The sequence below is a fragment of the Canis lupus genome, chromosome 2 (genome assembly GCF_048164855.1).
Source record: "Canis lupus baileyi chromosome 2, mCanLup2.hap1, whole genome shotgun sequence".
NCBI classification, from domain to species: Eukaryota; Metazoa; Chordata; class Mammalia; order Carnivora; family Canidae; genus Canis; species Canis lupus.
This window is the reverse complement of record NC_132839.1, coordinates 60,109,411-60,125,411: the sequence shown is the minus strand read 5'-3', so window position 1 is coordinate 60,125,411 and position 16,001 is coordinate 60,109,411. Positions and strand designations below refer to the sequence as shown.

General features: G+C 50.4%; 1 protein-coding gene across 2 annotated transcripts in view; it reads left to right on the top strand.

Moving 5' to 3' along the window:
* The first annotated feature begins 10,766 nt into the window (after nt 1-10,766).
* The window catches only part of PPP2R2C (protein phosphatase 2 regulatory subunit Bgamma), a 134,278-nt gene continuing 129,043 nt past the window's right edge, over nt 10,767-16,001 (top strand). Inside the window, exon 1 of one of the 2 annotated variants that reach the window (XM_072802507.1) lies at nt 10,767-10,958. In XM_072802507.1, the coding sequence (XP_072658608.1) occupies nt 10,889-10,958 (70 nt within the window). In that variant the 5' untranslated portion in view covers nt 10,767-10,888. Of the gene's footprint in view, nt 11,036-16,001 lie in introns of both variants that reach the window. The other variant, XM_072802517.1, reaches the window with a different exon arrangement.

Sequence of the window (16,001 nt, the reverse complement as noted above, 5' to 3'; positions counted from 1 at the left end):
AGAATTAGTTCAAATGGATTATAGACCAAAATATAAAACCTAATTCTAGAAAACTTTAAAATAGGAGTTGATGAGCTTTTTCTTAAAGGGCCACACAGTAAATATTTGAGGCTTATGGACATTATGGTCTTTGTTATGACAACACAACTCTGCCATTGTGATGTGAAAGTAGTCATAGAAAATACAGAAATGAATGGGTGTGGCTGTGTTCCAATAAAACTTTACATATAAATGTAGGCAGCTGGCCTGTTGGTCATAGTTTGCTGACACCTGTTGTAGAAGAAGACATACAACACTAAACTTCATGACCTGAGTTAGTCAAAGATTTCTTAGATATGACATCAAAGCAGGATCTGCAGCTAAAAAAACTTCACAAATTGACTTCATCAAAATTAAAAATGTCTTCTCTTTGAAAGACATCATTAAGAGAATAAACGACAAGCCCTAGACTCAGAGAAAATTTTTGCAAAACATATGTCTGATAAATGGCTGTAACTAGACTATATTTTTAAAAATCCTCAAACTCAATAATAAGAAAAACAAACTAGCTAAATAAGAAATGGGTAAAATGTCTGAGGAGACACTTCACCAAAGATGATATACAGATGACAAGCACAAGAACAGATGCACATCATTAGTTGCTGGAGTATTGCAAATTTAAAAACCGCGGTGAGGGCAGCCCCGGTGGCTTAGTGGTTTAGCACCACCTTTAGCCCGGGGTGTGTTCCAGGAGTCCCGGGATTGAGTCCCAAGAGTCCCGGGATTGAGTCCCACATCAGGCTCCCTGCATGGAGCCTGCCTGCTTCTCCCTCCGCCTCTCTCTCTCTCTCTGTTTCTCATGAATAAATAAATAAAATCTTAAAAAAAAACACGGTGAGATATCACTACATACCTATTAGAATGGCTAACATGAAGAAGGCTGACTATACCAAATTTTGGCAAGGCTGTGAAGGAACTGGGCCTCTCATACACTGCTGTTGGGAATGCAAAATGGTATAACCACTTTGGAAACAGTTTGGAATATGATTTCTATCAAAAACAAACTATTTCATAAAAATACAGAAAGAGGGAAAAAATATATATCTTATGACTATGTAGGGTCCACAGTGAGACTACAAGACTCATTTGAAGATAAAATTGTTAATGTAACTCACTTCATTATCAGATTAAAGCCAAAAAGACAGTTTATCATATCAATAGATACAACCACACAAAGTAATTAGCCAAACAAAAATCACTCACATTAGATAAATTTAAGCACTCATTCTTAATAAACTCCCAGAAAACTAGGGAGGAAGAAAAAGGGTATCTATAAGGACCCAATAGCAAACAATATTCATGGTGAAACTTTAAAAACATAGTTAGAAAAAAAAAACAGAGCCACAACAAAGACCCCTACTATCACCACTTCTACTCAACCCTACCTTGTATTGGAACCAATTGGACCAGACAGCAAATGGGTGAAGAAGGCAAGAAAAAGCCAGAGCTGTCTTTAATTGCAGATATGACTGTCTACCTAGAAAATCCAAGAGAATTTGCTTTCAAACTATTATAACCATATGATGGTTCAACAAAACTGCTGTGTACAAGACAACTGCTAAAACCAACAGCTCTCCTCTTGAACAGCATTATCAATGCTACATTGTTTAGAGGCAAACCCCATTTACAAAGGCAGTAAAATCTTGAAAGTACTCAAAGATTAGGGGCACCTAGGTGGCTCAGTTGGTTAAGCATCCAACTCTTGATTTCTACTGAGGTCATGATCTCAGGGTTGTGAGATCAAGCCCTGCACTGGGTATGGAGGTCAAGTGCAGGGCTTGATATCTCTCTCTCTCTCTTTCACACACACACACACACACACACACACACACACACACACAAAACAGTACTCAAGATCAAATCTTAGGAAAGATGTATAAGCCCTTTTATGGAGGCAGTCTAGCAGAGTGGTTCAGAGCAGGGCTTCCAATACAAAAATGCCTGGTTCCACATGCATCCCTACCGCTTACTGGCTTGGATGAACTACTTGATCACACATGCCTCATTTTCCTTATTTGTAAAAGCGAGACAATAATAATATCTACCTCATAGGGAAGTCAGAAAGGTTAACTGAGTTAAATATAAAGTTTTTATAACAGTAGCTGCACAAATATTGCATATATATGTTTGCTACTATTGTTACAAAGAAAATTACAAAGTTTAATTGAAGGATGTGAGAAAACACCTGAATGCATCTGGAGATAGACCATGTCCATGGATGGGACATTTCAGTATTAGAAGGATATAAATTGGGATCCCTGGGTGGCGCAGCGGTTTGGTGCCTGCCTTTGGCCCAGGGCGCGATCCTGGAGACCCAGGATCGAATCCCACATCGGGCTCCCGGTGCATGGAGCCTGCTTCTCCCTCTGCCTGTGTCTCTGCCTCTCTCTCTCTCTGTGACTATCATAAATAAATAAAAAATTTAAAAAAATATAAAAAGAAGGATATAAATTTTCTCCTGGCTAATTGGTAAGGTCTTTGCAGTTGCAATGAAAATGCCAAAAGAATATTTTTAAAAGATTTTAGGGCAGCCCCAGTAGCTCAGTGGTTTGGCGCTGCTTTCAGCCCAGGGCGTGATCCTGGAGACCCGGGATCGAGTCCCACATGGGCTCCCTGGGTGGAACTTGCTTCTCCGCCTGTGTCTCTGCCTCTCTCTCTCTGTTTCTCATGAATGAATAAATAAAAATCTTTGAAAAAAATTAAGATTTTATTTATTTGAGAGAGAGGGAGATAGAGAGAGAAAGCATGAGCGGGGGGGGGGGAGGGAGAAGGAGAAGCAGACTCCCCTCTGAGCCTAACTCAGGACTCGATCCCAGGATCCCAGGATCCCAGGACCCCAGGACCTGAGGACCACGACCTGAGCTGAAGACACTTAACCAACTGAGCCACCTAGGTACTGCACTAACAGAATTCTTAAATGAGATCTGAAAAAGTGAAAATTTATGTAGAAAAGCAAAGTTGAAAGAATAGTCAAGACGATTTTGAAGAAAAACAAAGCCTGTGCCATTTGATTTACTTGATATTGACTCAATATAAAACTACACAATCTAAGATAGGGCATTACTGGCACATGGGTCAGATAGAAAGACCAATGGAACAGAACAGAGTCCAGAAATAGACCTCCATGTATATGGGAATAGAAAGGAAGAGGCAGGGGTACCTGGGTGGCTCAGTGGTTGAGCATCTGTCTTCAGCTCAGGGCGTGATCCCAGAGTCCCAGGATCGAATCTTGCATTGGGCTCCCTGCTTCTTCTCCCTCTGCCTATGTCTCTGCCTCTCTCTCTCTCTCTCTCTGTGTCTCTTATGAATAAATAAGTGAAATCTTAAAAAAAAGAAAGAAAAAGGCATTATAAATCAGTGGATGAAGAATGAGCTATTGAAAAAATGATTTGGATGTTAGATTCTTTTATATGGAAAAAGTATATAATTTGGCCTCTACCTTACCCCAAACAGAACAGCATGTTCCAGATGGGCTAAAATATAAATATAAAAGAACATTCTGTAGCCCATTGATACAACTCAGGAGATAGAGAACTATTTATCAAACAGGACACAAAAGACCAAATACTTAAAAGAAAATATTGATAAATTTCACCACATCAAAAACAAGCTTCTTCTGTGGGAAAAGAGTACCATAAACAAAGTTAGGAGAAAAGCAACAAATTATAAGAGAATGTGTGAAACACAGACAGAGGGTAGACAGTAAAATTATATGACACTACAGGAAATCGGTAAGAAAAAAAATTCAAGTAACCTCATGGAAGAATGGGCAGAGGAAGAACAGGTACTTCATGGAAGAGGAAATCACAAAGGCTAAACAGAAAGATTCTCAACCTTACTAGGAATCAAGAAATGCAAATTAATCAGTCATCATATATCAGCTCAGTCATCAACTTGACATGCATGTAAGTCAATTCCAAGTGTTAGGAGGAGGAATGTGATACACTGCTGTAGGAGCATAAATTGCTTCTTGATCTGGTGACATGTAGGAGGTTACAAAGGTACAGATACTACAACCCAGTGGTCCCTGTCACCAGGTGTCCATCCTGGGAAACCCTCATACTTGGGTAAGAGAAAGTAGGTACAGTGATGTCACTGCAATGTTGTTTAAAAACCCAAAAGGTTGGAAACAACCTAAAACACCCTAACATGGGTAGAGTTGGGTGGGAGGAATAAGAAATGAATTGTGGTCACCGGTATGCTGATAAATGTTAAACAACCCACTGTCTAGGGAAAAAAAGCCTTAAATTGTAGCATTTGTTGATTTCCAGGATACAAATGTTCCCACCATGGCTAACTTCTGGTTACCGCAGTGACATCACTGAATGCAGAACTGGGAAGAGACACACACGATCAGCTCCTGGTAAGGTCCTCAGAGTAGGCTCCAGGACACCATTGATTGTTTTCTCCTAGCATCTAAGATCAATGAAGAAACTGGGTAGAGCTGAAAAAATAATGCTTAGAAAAATAGCAATTTGCAATATGGTATAATCAATAGGATCATGTTTATATAAATTTTTAAATTACACCAAATGATATAATTTACATATATGCATTAAAGAATAGAACATGGCTCGGAAGAAAACAAAAATTTGGGGGTAGCATTTGCCTTTGGAAAGAGAAGTATATGAGAAAGAACACAAATAATTTAAGCATATCTCCACAGTTTTATTTTTTAAATTAAAAGAGCTGATGCAAATATGTCAGAATATTAATATTGATTCCTTTTGAATCAATATTCAAAAGGGGGAGGGGACTGTTAAAACACAGTCCAGTATCTTATTAACATAAATATAATGCAAAAATAAAATATGATCATGGTTATATAAAAACAGAACCCCCTTGAGAGACCCTGGACCGTTGCTTTTCTATTGTCCTTTAGTTTCACATTTTCTCTTCTGGGTAAGTGTGACTTCACAGTGGCAAAAAGCCACTGAGCTCGTGAGTGTTGGGCTGGGTAAGGGCTCTGGGCCCATGCATGCTGGCATGTCTATTTGATGGTCTCAGCACCTGTCAGAATTCTCAGACCGCCTCCATCTGAGGCATTGTGACTAGACTAGGAGTCGGGTGTGGGTTTTTGTCTGGTGTTTTACTGTGAGAAGATCCACCCTGGCACTGTTCCAGGAAACTTCTATAGGATGAAACAGATGGTTCATGGTGGTGGCGATACCGAGAGACCACCCAGATCCCAGGGTGGATCTGGGGATCTGGGTGGTCATAGAGGCAAAAGTGGCAAGAAGCAGATAAATTAGTACCAGCTAGTATGAGTTGACTATATAAGTTTTGGGTTCACAAGAGATGAATAAGGCTCTGCCACTGACTAGCTAGGTGACTTGGGAAAAGTGACTTGGTGCCTGTTGTTTTTGTCTCTGTTTTCCCTTATAAATTGAGTACTATAGTAGATTGCATTGTTGTGCAAACCATATGCAACTCCTTCTTGGGGGAGGGTTGTCTTGTGTGCTCCATTGAGGTCACGTGGCCATGTGACCTACAGTGTCCCTCTCTGCCCTGTTGAACTCATGGGTGGTGGTTATGGGACCTAATTGAGGCAATAAAGCTCCAAGAGTGAACTCAAGGCCTCCGTCTTTCCCTTGCCTCTGCCAGGAGCCCAGCTCGTCCAGCTTTGGGGCTGCTCCATCAGCCTGGTCCCCAGAGTACAGATGGCGAGGATCAAAGGTGCAGCCAAGCTGGGATCCTGAGTGAGACAGATTCTGTCCACTGCTGCATGTGGAAGGTTATTCATTGCTGCGATACCTCCTAGTCCATTCTGGCTGAGACAGGGTGCTCATGCTTGGAGGACAGAAGGAGATAACGTATGTGAAGTGCATAGCCACCATGTGGCGTATAGGGATGTCACAGTTGGGAGAAGAGAAGTCATATACATCTATAAACAACCTGCAAATCTTGGTGACCAAACACATCATATGTGTATCTCTCATTCACATTATACATTTTATAGGGGTCCCTGTTCAGGGACCCCAGCTGGTGGAGACTCTTTTTTTTTTTTTTTAAGATTTAATTTTTTTATTTGAGAGAGAAAGAGAGAGAGTGAGCAAGGAGAGGAGCAGAGGGAGAGAGAGAAGCAGATTTCCTGCTGACCAGGTAGCCCAAAGTGGGCTTGATCCTGGGGCCCTGAGCTGAAGGCAGACACTTAACAGACTGAGCCACCCATGCATCCTGAAGCCTTATCTTGATGGGTGCTTTTTTCAAGACCCTGAGTCAGGAGGGAAAAAAAAAGAATCTGGCAAACCACACTCAGGCTTGTAAAGCTCCAGCTCAGAAGAGATGCAAGTCATTTCCCTTTCATTTCACTGCCCAAAGCAAGACTCATGCCTATAACCAATTTTAAAAGGAGCAGGAGTGCAAATCCACCCTTTGCACAGAAGGAGGAAGTCTGGTATGTGAGGTCAGCACCGGGACTTCCTTTCAGGCATTTGATGAATGGTGACTGGTTCTGGAATTACTGTTCACCATGACCTTTTAGGCTGACTCCAAATGGGGAAAATTGGCATGTGGGACCAAATTCTAGGCAGGGGACCAACATACACAAATGCAGAGCCTGGAAGGCACCTGCCTTGCTGGGGACATTGCAGATGTTCAGGGAGCAACGGTGCACACAGGAAATTGGCCAGAGATGCAGTTTGGAGTTCTTCCATGAAGACCTCTGGATTTAGATGTTAGTATGTGGCAGCTGGGAGCCTAGAAATGTAGTAAACAGGAAAGTGAACAGGGTCAGCTTTCTGCCCATGTGAGGAAGGGGTGAACCCCTGAGTTCTGGTGGGGCAGAGAGGCTGGTAGGAGGAGGGTGATCTGTGAGCTCTGAGGGCAAGTCAATGGGACTGGAAGATTCACAGGACACAATCACTTGAGGGTGATGGGTAGAGGTTGATTCCAGTCCATCTTGAGTGGGGATGAGGAGGAGAGCCAGTCTCGGTTGCCAGAGAGGATGTGAGTGCCGCACTGCAAGTGGTGAACTACTAAAGTCACAGACAATGACAATTCATTTCAGGAGGTTTGGGAGCAACAGGAACTCTCCTGTATTACCTCCTTGGTAAACTCTTAGACATCAGCTATTAAAGCCCAGCATGCATAGACCCCGTCACCCACAATTCCTCGCTGAGTTACACGCACCCCACAGAAGTGGGTACAGGTGCATGCTGAGACATAGCTGTATTCAGAAGAACCTCCAAACCCAAAGCAAGTGAAGTGCCCATCCACAGAAGAAACTGCAGAGCATTTCCACAATGGAATATTAGACAATAATGAAAAAAGAATAAAATAAGGTCACAAATATGCCATTGAGGAGTGAGCCTCAGAAACAGAATGTTGAACAAAACCAGATCCCCAAACACTCATGCTCTGTGATTCTCTTTGCAGAAAGCCCCCCAGACAAGGAAATCACAGAGTTAGAAGTCAAGGTCAAGATAGGGCTCTCTGCGGGGTGGTCAGAGTGGGGGGTGAGGAGCCTTTGGAGGATGGCAAGGTCTTCTTTTCCCCACTGGGGTGGTAGTTAAATCAATGTTTGCCCCGTGACAGTCCAGGGAGCAGCACATCTAACTTTTGTATGCTTTTCTCTACACAAACTAAACATCAGTTGAGACACGATATTTCAGGGACCACCAGAAAGGGCATAACTTGGTAAGCAGCTGAGAGGCAGAAGAAGATGGGGTCCCCAAAGCAGAGGGAAGGAGTGGCAGGGTGACCCACAGGGTGAAGGCTGCTGAGAGGTCAGCCACGGGAGGAGGCCAAAGACTCATCCACGGTTCTAGGAACAGGAAAGTCATCCTCAACTCTGCTGAGACCAGTTTCCCTCTGGGGAGGAGGGTGGGATGGTGATAAGAGGCCAGGTTGGTGGAGGGCTCTAGCAGCAAGTGATGGGGTGCAGAGAGGAGATGTGGAATGCAGGTGTGTCCTGTGGCATTCTGGTTGTGAAGGGGAAGGGCACCATGCTAGTAGCTAGTCAGGCTTTGCTGTGGGGAGCCCCAAGGGGATTGCTGACAAATTTCACTGTATCACAGAGGTCCTTGCCACTCCCGCTTTGTACAATAGACCCCCCCCATCCATCCCCGTCCCTGCCTGACCTACATGTTATGTACTTACTTCACCTTGTTGATCTCGCCTCACTAGGGGATCAACCCCACGGGAGGGGAGAGTTTTATCTGTTCTGTTCCCCATGTTACCCCCGTGCTGGGAATGTGCCTGCACACAGTAGATGCTCCAGAAACACTTGTCATGGACGAATCAATGGAGAGGTATACAGAGAGAGACTAGGGATGGGGGGACCAAGAGGAAAGATCTGGAGCTCAGCCCTGCGCTGAGCAGGTAGGGATATTTGCAGACACGAAGAGGAAGCAATGGATTACACAGGGATGAGTGCAGGTGGGGGGTGGGTGGGCAGGAGGTTGAGGTAAGGGCCTTGGTTCTGATGGGGGAGGTGCTTCAGGGGATTGGAGGAGACAGTCTGGAGGACCCTGGAGGAAATCAGAGAAGACTGTGCAGGTGGAGAGTGCAGAGGGGCTGATGCTGTATCCTGGGGTCCCCATCAGGTCCGGGGTCCCCCACTTGGCTCAGAAGCGGGCCAAGGGGTGTGTTGTGTTAGACCAGGACAGGGCTGTTTCTATGGTGTTCCAGGGCATCCTGGAAGGTGGGGTGGGTGCTTCCACAGAACTGTTAGTTGGGGAGGATGGGGTGAGGGGGTCCTCCCTAAGATCAGAGAGGAGGCAAGTCTCAGCATGATGATGGTGACAGCTAACATTCCAGAGTGTGGATGAGGCCAGGCCCCTACTGAGCATGAACTGGCCACACCAGCTCTGTGATCATATCCATCTCACAGGTGAGGCTGTGCTTGCCCGCCCCCTCCCTGTCAGGACTTGAACCCAGCCTGTGTCTTCCGGAGCTGGAGGCTGCCGTCTTTTTGCTACATGGAACTAGAGAGGTGAGCAGAGTATGGAAAGAGAGTGGGGTGCTGGGTTCTGGATGTGAGGTTCAGGCAGCCCAGGCATGAGGGAGAGAGCAGAATGAGCCAGGCTGGTGGGTGGGAGAGGACATGGACATCAGCCTCCTTCACAACAAGGAAGAGCAAACACATCTGACCTGCGTTTACCTGGTCCTTGCACTAAACCTGCACATCTGTGCTGAGGCGGACACCGTGCCCAAGCTGAGGGTGGGAGAGGTGGGGGGGGGTCATTCTGGAAGCAGGTGGTGGTGCTGACAGAGCCCCCAGGACTCTTAGGAGTCCAGCCCTTTCCATTAAACCCGGGGCAGGGGTGGCTGGGCCTCCTCATGGGTCCATTCTGGGCACTTCTGTCACATGAAAGCCCATCTCTAGCTGACAAACTCCCACTCCCGGGGGGAGAAACCTCAGGCAGTGACCACCTGCCCCAGTCTCCCTGATCCCGTCCTTCTGCCCCTGCCCCTTCTGGACTCCTATGGCCCCCCTGCAGTTTGGGGAGCTGCCTGGAGTCCCCAGAAAATCAGCTGAAAGAAGCAGAGCCTCGCAGCATTGTGGGACTGGGGGTTCCGAGCTCCCTCTTCCACTTGGGGCTGAAGGCCTCTCAGCATTTGTTACCCGTCCCGTGCAGCCTCCACCTTTCCTTCTTTTCCAAAGTGGTTTTGCTGAGCACCTAGGAAGGTACTGGGGGGTCCATTCCCCCCTCCCCCAAAAGCCCCCAGTAAGACCTGTGCTCCCCGCAGGGAACTCCATCCCTCAGGCAAGTGGTTAGTTTGGACAAAAGAGGGGGACATACTTTTTGAGGGCCTGCTCTGTGCCAGGCACTGTGTGTGATGCAGAGCCGACCTGGTGACTAAGGGAAAGGAGGCCGGGAGGCTCCCGTTTGGCAGAAGCCCTGGGTTTGGTGGACAGGGAGCCCGGTAGAGGGGCCCGTTTTCCAGCCTGGAGTGCTCCCAGCGCTGTTTCTATACTTCATCTTTACCGGTACGTAGAAGACTGCGCAGGAGAGGATAGATCACGGAGCTCTGCCTGGGGGAGGCCAACTTCCCGGAGTTTTACCTCGGAGGATGCGGGTTTGCCCCGCCCCCACCGGTCCAGTTCTGCGCTCCAGGGGTCCTCAACTTGTACGACCCACCCTCCTCTACCAACGAAGGGGCGCTTGCCCCCCACCGCATTTCTCGAGTCTTCAGTGCTCCAGTGTGCCCCCCGGTAGCTGCCCGCCCGCCCTACCTCTTCTAACCCCTCCATCGGGGGGCATCTCTTCCGCAATTCCGGCACCTGGGCGGCCAAGGCGCCCCCTCCCCCCTCCCGCGCGCGCACCCCCGGCCGCCGAAGGGGCCCGCCCGCGGGGGCCGGGGCGCGGCTCCACCTGCAGGGCGCGGGGCGGCGGGCGCGCGGCGGGCGGCGGGCGGCGGGCGGCGGGCTGCGCGGGCCGCGGGGGCGGAGGGCGGGCGGCGCGAGGGAGGGGCCTGCGGAGCGGCGGCGGCGGCGGCGGCCCCAGCCCGCGCAGCCCGGCTCGGCCCCGGCTCGGTCGGCGCAGCGCCGCGCGCGTCCCCTCCCGCCGCCGCGCAGCCAGGCGCCCGGGCTCCAGGCCGCCGCCGCCGCCGCCGCCGGGCGCACCACGCAGCGCGCACCGGCCGGGATGCGCGCCCGGGCCCCGGCCCGCCCCCACCCGCGGCCGCCGCCCGCCCGCCGCGCGTTCGCCTGACCGCGGCGCCCGCCCCGGCCGCCCCGCCCGTCCCCGGCCGCCCCCCGGCCGCGATGCCCGCCCCCCGGGGCCCCGGCGGCCCGCGCCCCTGCTAGGCTGCGGCGGCATGGCCCGCGCGCCCGGCGCGACCTCTGCGGATTGCATCGGTGTGCGGCGGCGGGGCATGCCCAGGGCACCGGGCACGGCCTTCAATGGGCGAGGACACGGACACGCGGAAAATTAACCACAGCTTCCTGCGGGACCACAGCTATGTGACTGAAGGTAACGTACGTGTTGTCTGAGGCCCCCTCCGGCCGGCCGCGGCGTGGGGATGCCGTCGCACCGAATGCCCTCCGAAGGTTTGGACCGCGCGCTGTGTGTCGTGTCCCCCCCACCCCACCCCACCCCACCCCGCCCCGCCCCGGGTCCCGGAGGGAGGGAGCCCGAGGGTGCCGGCCTCCGCTGTCCAGCGCCCTCCTCCGCGCCGCCCTCCGGCGGGCAGCTTGCGGCCCCCAGGCCTGGCGGCATCTCGAATCGGCCCTGGCCATCGTTTGCAAAAAGGCCGTTTCTGCGGCTAACCTGGCGAAGAAACCGGGAGATGTAATGGCTTGGAATCTTGGGTTTGCCATTTCAGCCCAGCCCTAAGCCCACAGAATTTTCTAGGCTGCCCACTCCCCGGAGACGAAGAGGGATCCAGGGGGAAAAAAAATTCATTGCCAGATTCCCAATCCCCCGCCCCCCATCCCTCCAGAGGCTCGCTGTCCTGGGCCCCTCCCTGTGCTTCCAGAGGCAGGGGCCCCTCGTGGGTGGGAGAAGGCGGCGGGTTTGGGGTTGGTCTTTTATTCCCAGTGAGTTATACTGAGACAGAAGGAGCTGGCCCCAAACTGTCAGAATTTCCCCCCAAAAGTGGGACATGCCATCCCAAACGGGCTCTGCGTTTGAAATCCCTTAAATTGGCCCAAGCCCAACCCCCACCCCGAGGTGGTCGAACCCAGCTGGTCAGAGCTGAAGGATCAGTGACTTCCCAGGGTCCCCCTACAACCCTGCCCAGAGAACGGTGGGGACAGCTCCCAAGCCGCAGCCAGGGGCCCGCGGAGAGAATGCTTGGTTGAAGATGGGGAGAGCTAGCCGCGGGGTGTCTGCATGCAGCAGTAGGGACCCTTGTGCCCGAGACCTCGGAGGTGGGGGGGGGTTAGGGACTGGCTGCACCTTCCCCAGGGGCTGCTAGACTGGCAGCATAAGTGTTTGTGGGTTGGTGGCAAGAGGTCCCCGGGTGGGTGCCCCGGTGGGAGGGGCCGTGGGCACTGCGCTCCGCGGGCCTGGCGCGCGTGGGTGCCTGTGTCAGGGAACCTGTGTGGGCTTGGAGGCGGTGATTCGACTCCTGGGTGGTGTCCGCGTACCTAGTGCCTGGCCCCGCCGGAAATGAGGCCGAGTGGGAGCCCGAGCCCTGCAGAGGCCTGGGACCGTGGGACCAGCGCGAGGCGGGACCCCTCTGTCGGGCCCTGGTCCCGGAGAGCAGAGGCTGGGTGTGTAACCTGGGTGGAGGGATGCTGAGGGGTGGCGCTTCCCCGCTCCCCTAGGAGAACCGCTGAGTCATGCTTTGCTGATGGGGGTGGGGGGAGGGGGGACAGGGCTGCCTGGCTGGGTGAGGGCTCAGCCCCCAAGCTAGGGCTTCCAGGGGCCCAGGGAGCTGAAGGCGGCCCTTTATCGCCTGCCTCGGTGAGGTTGAGGAAGAATCAGCCAGCGTTGGGGTGTGCTTTCTGCTTGCAGGCTGCCGAGTCACGAGCGTTGGAGGGTGAAGAGGCCTCTGGGTTGTTGGCAGGTGCCCTAGTGCTCTGGCTCTGGCTGAGAGGGGATCTTGGCAGGTCATTCCGGTCTGGCTTTCTGCAGGAAATCTCTGTTTTCTCATCTCTATACTGAGGATGATGGGATAGGATGCAGGACTCTGTAATTAAAAGTACAAAGCCCCATGCCTGACCCATAGTGGACATCTGCAAACATTAATTCCTTCTTCATCCCACCCTCTTCCTTCCCAGCTTTCTTCCATACATTTACCAGCTCTTAGCAGAGGAGAGCGAGGGGGAGGTGCATAGTTTGAGGAAGAAGTGATGTTTTTAATTCCTCTTCATTCATTCAACAAATATTTACTGAACACCTTCTACGTGCCAGTCACTGTTTTAGCCCTGGGGACTAGACCAAGATTCTGCCCTTGGGCAGCCTACGTTCTAGAAGGGAGCTCTGTGATATTGAGAGGAAGCTCTTCGCACGAAGTCTTGGTTTCCCCATCTGTAGAAGGGGATGAATAATACCATCCTGCCTGCCAGGTCTTAGGGTCAGGTGGGTTGTGAGGGTCAGGTGGGTTGGTGGACGAGGGAGCCAGCTCAGAACTCTAAATTGTTAACTGGCAGCTGAAGTATGCTTAGCACCTTCTGTATGCTGGGACCTCACACAAGACCATCCCCATTTTATGGAAGAAACCGAGTCTTGACCTTGTCCATGTCCCAGACTGAGTGCCAGGATATATGGGACATAGAGCTTGGAGGCTGGGATCCGAGACCAGCAAGATCAGAAATTCTTGTTCTTAGGGACGGTAGGGTCTAGGAGAGGAAGCAATAACTATAATTGTTAGAATTATATGAGATTTCTGGCCTCCTTGCATGAAAAAAGACTCGCCCAGTGTTGTATATTGCCTTTTGTGCTCAGAGCACAGGGTAGATCACAGATTTCGATGTCAGATAGACTTGTGTTCAAATCTGGCTTCTGATTCTTCATATGCTGTATAATCTTGGACAAGTTATTAAACCTTTCTGAGCTTCACTTTCTCCCTTTATAAAGGGAGAAAGAATAATAACTTATCTTGCATTATTGCTTGTTGGGACAATCAGTGATTATGCTAATACAGAAAATACCCAGCACAGTGCTTGGTCTATTGGAGGCATGTAATCAATGACACTGGTATAATTTATAAGGTTCCTGGAAGAGCTTCATGAGCAGATAATAGATGCTGAGATTTTGCAAAAGACCCAGGTGTACAGATTCCTGTTCCACCTGGTCATTTGGCCTACAAATGCTCGCTCACTACACCCCAGTGGCTCTGGTCTACTTCCTGTGCCTTAAGCAGGTCATTTTTTTTTTAAGATTTTATTTATTTATTTGACACAGAGATAGCAAGAGAGAGAGAGAGAGAGAGCAGGAGCAGGGGGAGCAGTGGGAGAGGGAGAAGCAGGCTCCCCGGTGAGCAGGCAGCCAGATGTGGGGCTCTATCCTAGGGCCCTGAGATCATGACCTGAGCTGAAGGCAGACATTTAACCAACTGAGCCATCCAGATGACCTGCAGGTCATTTTTTTTTTTCTTACCTCATGGTATTTGCACTGGCTGTGTTCTCTATCTAGAATATCCTCCTCCTGTTCTTCTCATGGCTGACTCCTCATCCTTTAGTTCTCACATTTAACACCATCTTTGCCAGTGGGAGTCCTGCTTGAGTTCCTGAGTCTCTTGTAAAATCTCAAATACTTTGGGAAGAGTTTAGGTGTTGTTAGTCATTCATACCTTGGTATGAATTAGAGCAGCTTTTTTTTTTTTTTTTTTTTTTAAATCCCCCCTTCCCACAACTCTTGGCACAGCTCAGCTGATTGAGTGTTGTTGTGATCACTAAGCATGGGTGCAGGCCACCCTGGGACACAGAGAACTTTGTAAAGATTGGGTGGGTGTTGGGAAGAGCAGTACGATTAAGTCTCTCAAGACAGTAGAAGGACTTGGACCCTTGAGAGAGGGACTGCCAGGGGTAGGAGAGTGCCGGGAGGTCTGGCTGTGTGTTCCCTTGCTGCAGCCACAGAGCTGAGCTTTGGGGTGAGTGAAGTGGGTGTCCCTAGGCTAGACTGGTCTGCAAATCCCTTCATCCCTTTCACCTAGCTGTGTTTTCCAGGCCCATTCTCTGCTGGGTGTAGTCCTCGGCAGGCAGTGAGGGGTCAGACACGGGGGGCCAACGGCCCAGGGCAGGTGGCAGAGGCTGGGCCTCTTTGGGAAGCAGTAGTCTCTCCCAGGCACCTGGAGGGGAAGGCACTTGAGGGCCACCCTTTCCTGCTAGGACCGTAGTCCCAGCTTTTCCTCCCTCAGCCATCTCAGCCATTAACCTCTGTCATACATGCGCACCTCTCCTGTCCACGGAAAGAAAGGCACCTCTGCATTGTTGACCCCATATGCTTGCCATCCGCATAAGTTCCATGTGATTTCAGGGCCATGGGCATATTCCCACAGACTGTGTGGTTGAAGAAATAAAGCAGGGCTCAGACAAGGAGTTGGTATGGTTGGGGGGATGTCGCAGGCTTGTCTGAACCTGGCATTCGGGCACTTTCCACTGCATGTCCTTGTGTTTTGAACTAATAGCGTGGGAATAATATCTACCTTCTGCCCAGGCCTAGACCACACTGGAGAGGCATGCTGTTGGCGAGAGACCAGCATTCAGCCACATGTGCCCCCTATGGAGGGTACTGAGACTAACCTCCCCAATACCCAGTGCCTCACCCCACCAAGAGCATAGTGGTTTCCAGCCAGAGACCTGTGGCCGTAGGCTGGGCCAGCTTGGTCTTAAGAGCAGTGTGTCCCTCTTGCACTGACTGGTTTCAGGACATGGGAAACAGTTCTGGGGGTTGAGTGGGAAGCAGAGCTGCAGGAAGCCGGTCTCTCTCTTGTGAAGGAACAGGGAATCCCCCATTGTTGCCGGCAGCCGCTCTGAGATCACGAAGGCAGTAAGTCCTAAGCCAACAACCCTGTTGGTGTCTGGGCAGAGAGCGAGTGGCAGCTGAGGACATTGTGATTCCCTGGGTTAATCAGGCCTGCTGTCTACCCACCTTTGGGCGTCTAGTTCCATCAGCCGGCACATTTCCTCATTGCATCACACTTTAGGCCAAGATTCTTTGACTTGTAGCTGACAACACCCTCTCTCCCAGTTATCCAGAAGACCAGGGGGCTGTCCTGGCACTCATGGCCACGATGTCCCCAAAACCATGAGGGAGTTTGATGCGTTTGCTTTGTGTTTTAGGAACCATCCGTGATCTCTTTTATTGTAGTCAAAGCTGCTGTGTTCTGGTTTTTCATCCTTGGCCTTCCTGAGAATGCATTTCCAGCCAAATGAGATATCCCAGGATCTGGTGTCAGGAGACCTGCGTTCCAAGTGGGGTCTGACTCTGGGTTCACCATCTTGGGCAGGTCACACATTCTTATGGAGTCTTAGCGTCTTCTCTGGATTGCTGCTTAGAGCACTTGAAATGTGGGATGTACAGTTTGATGCTGTGACATGTCATGAGCCCCCCACCCTGCTCCAT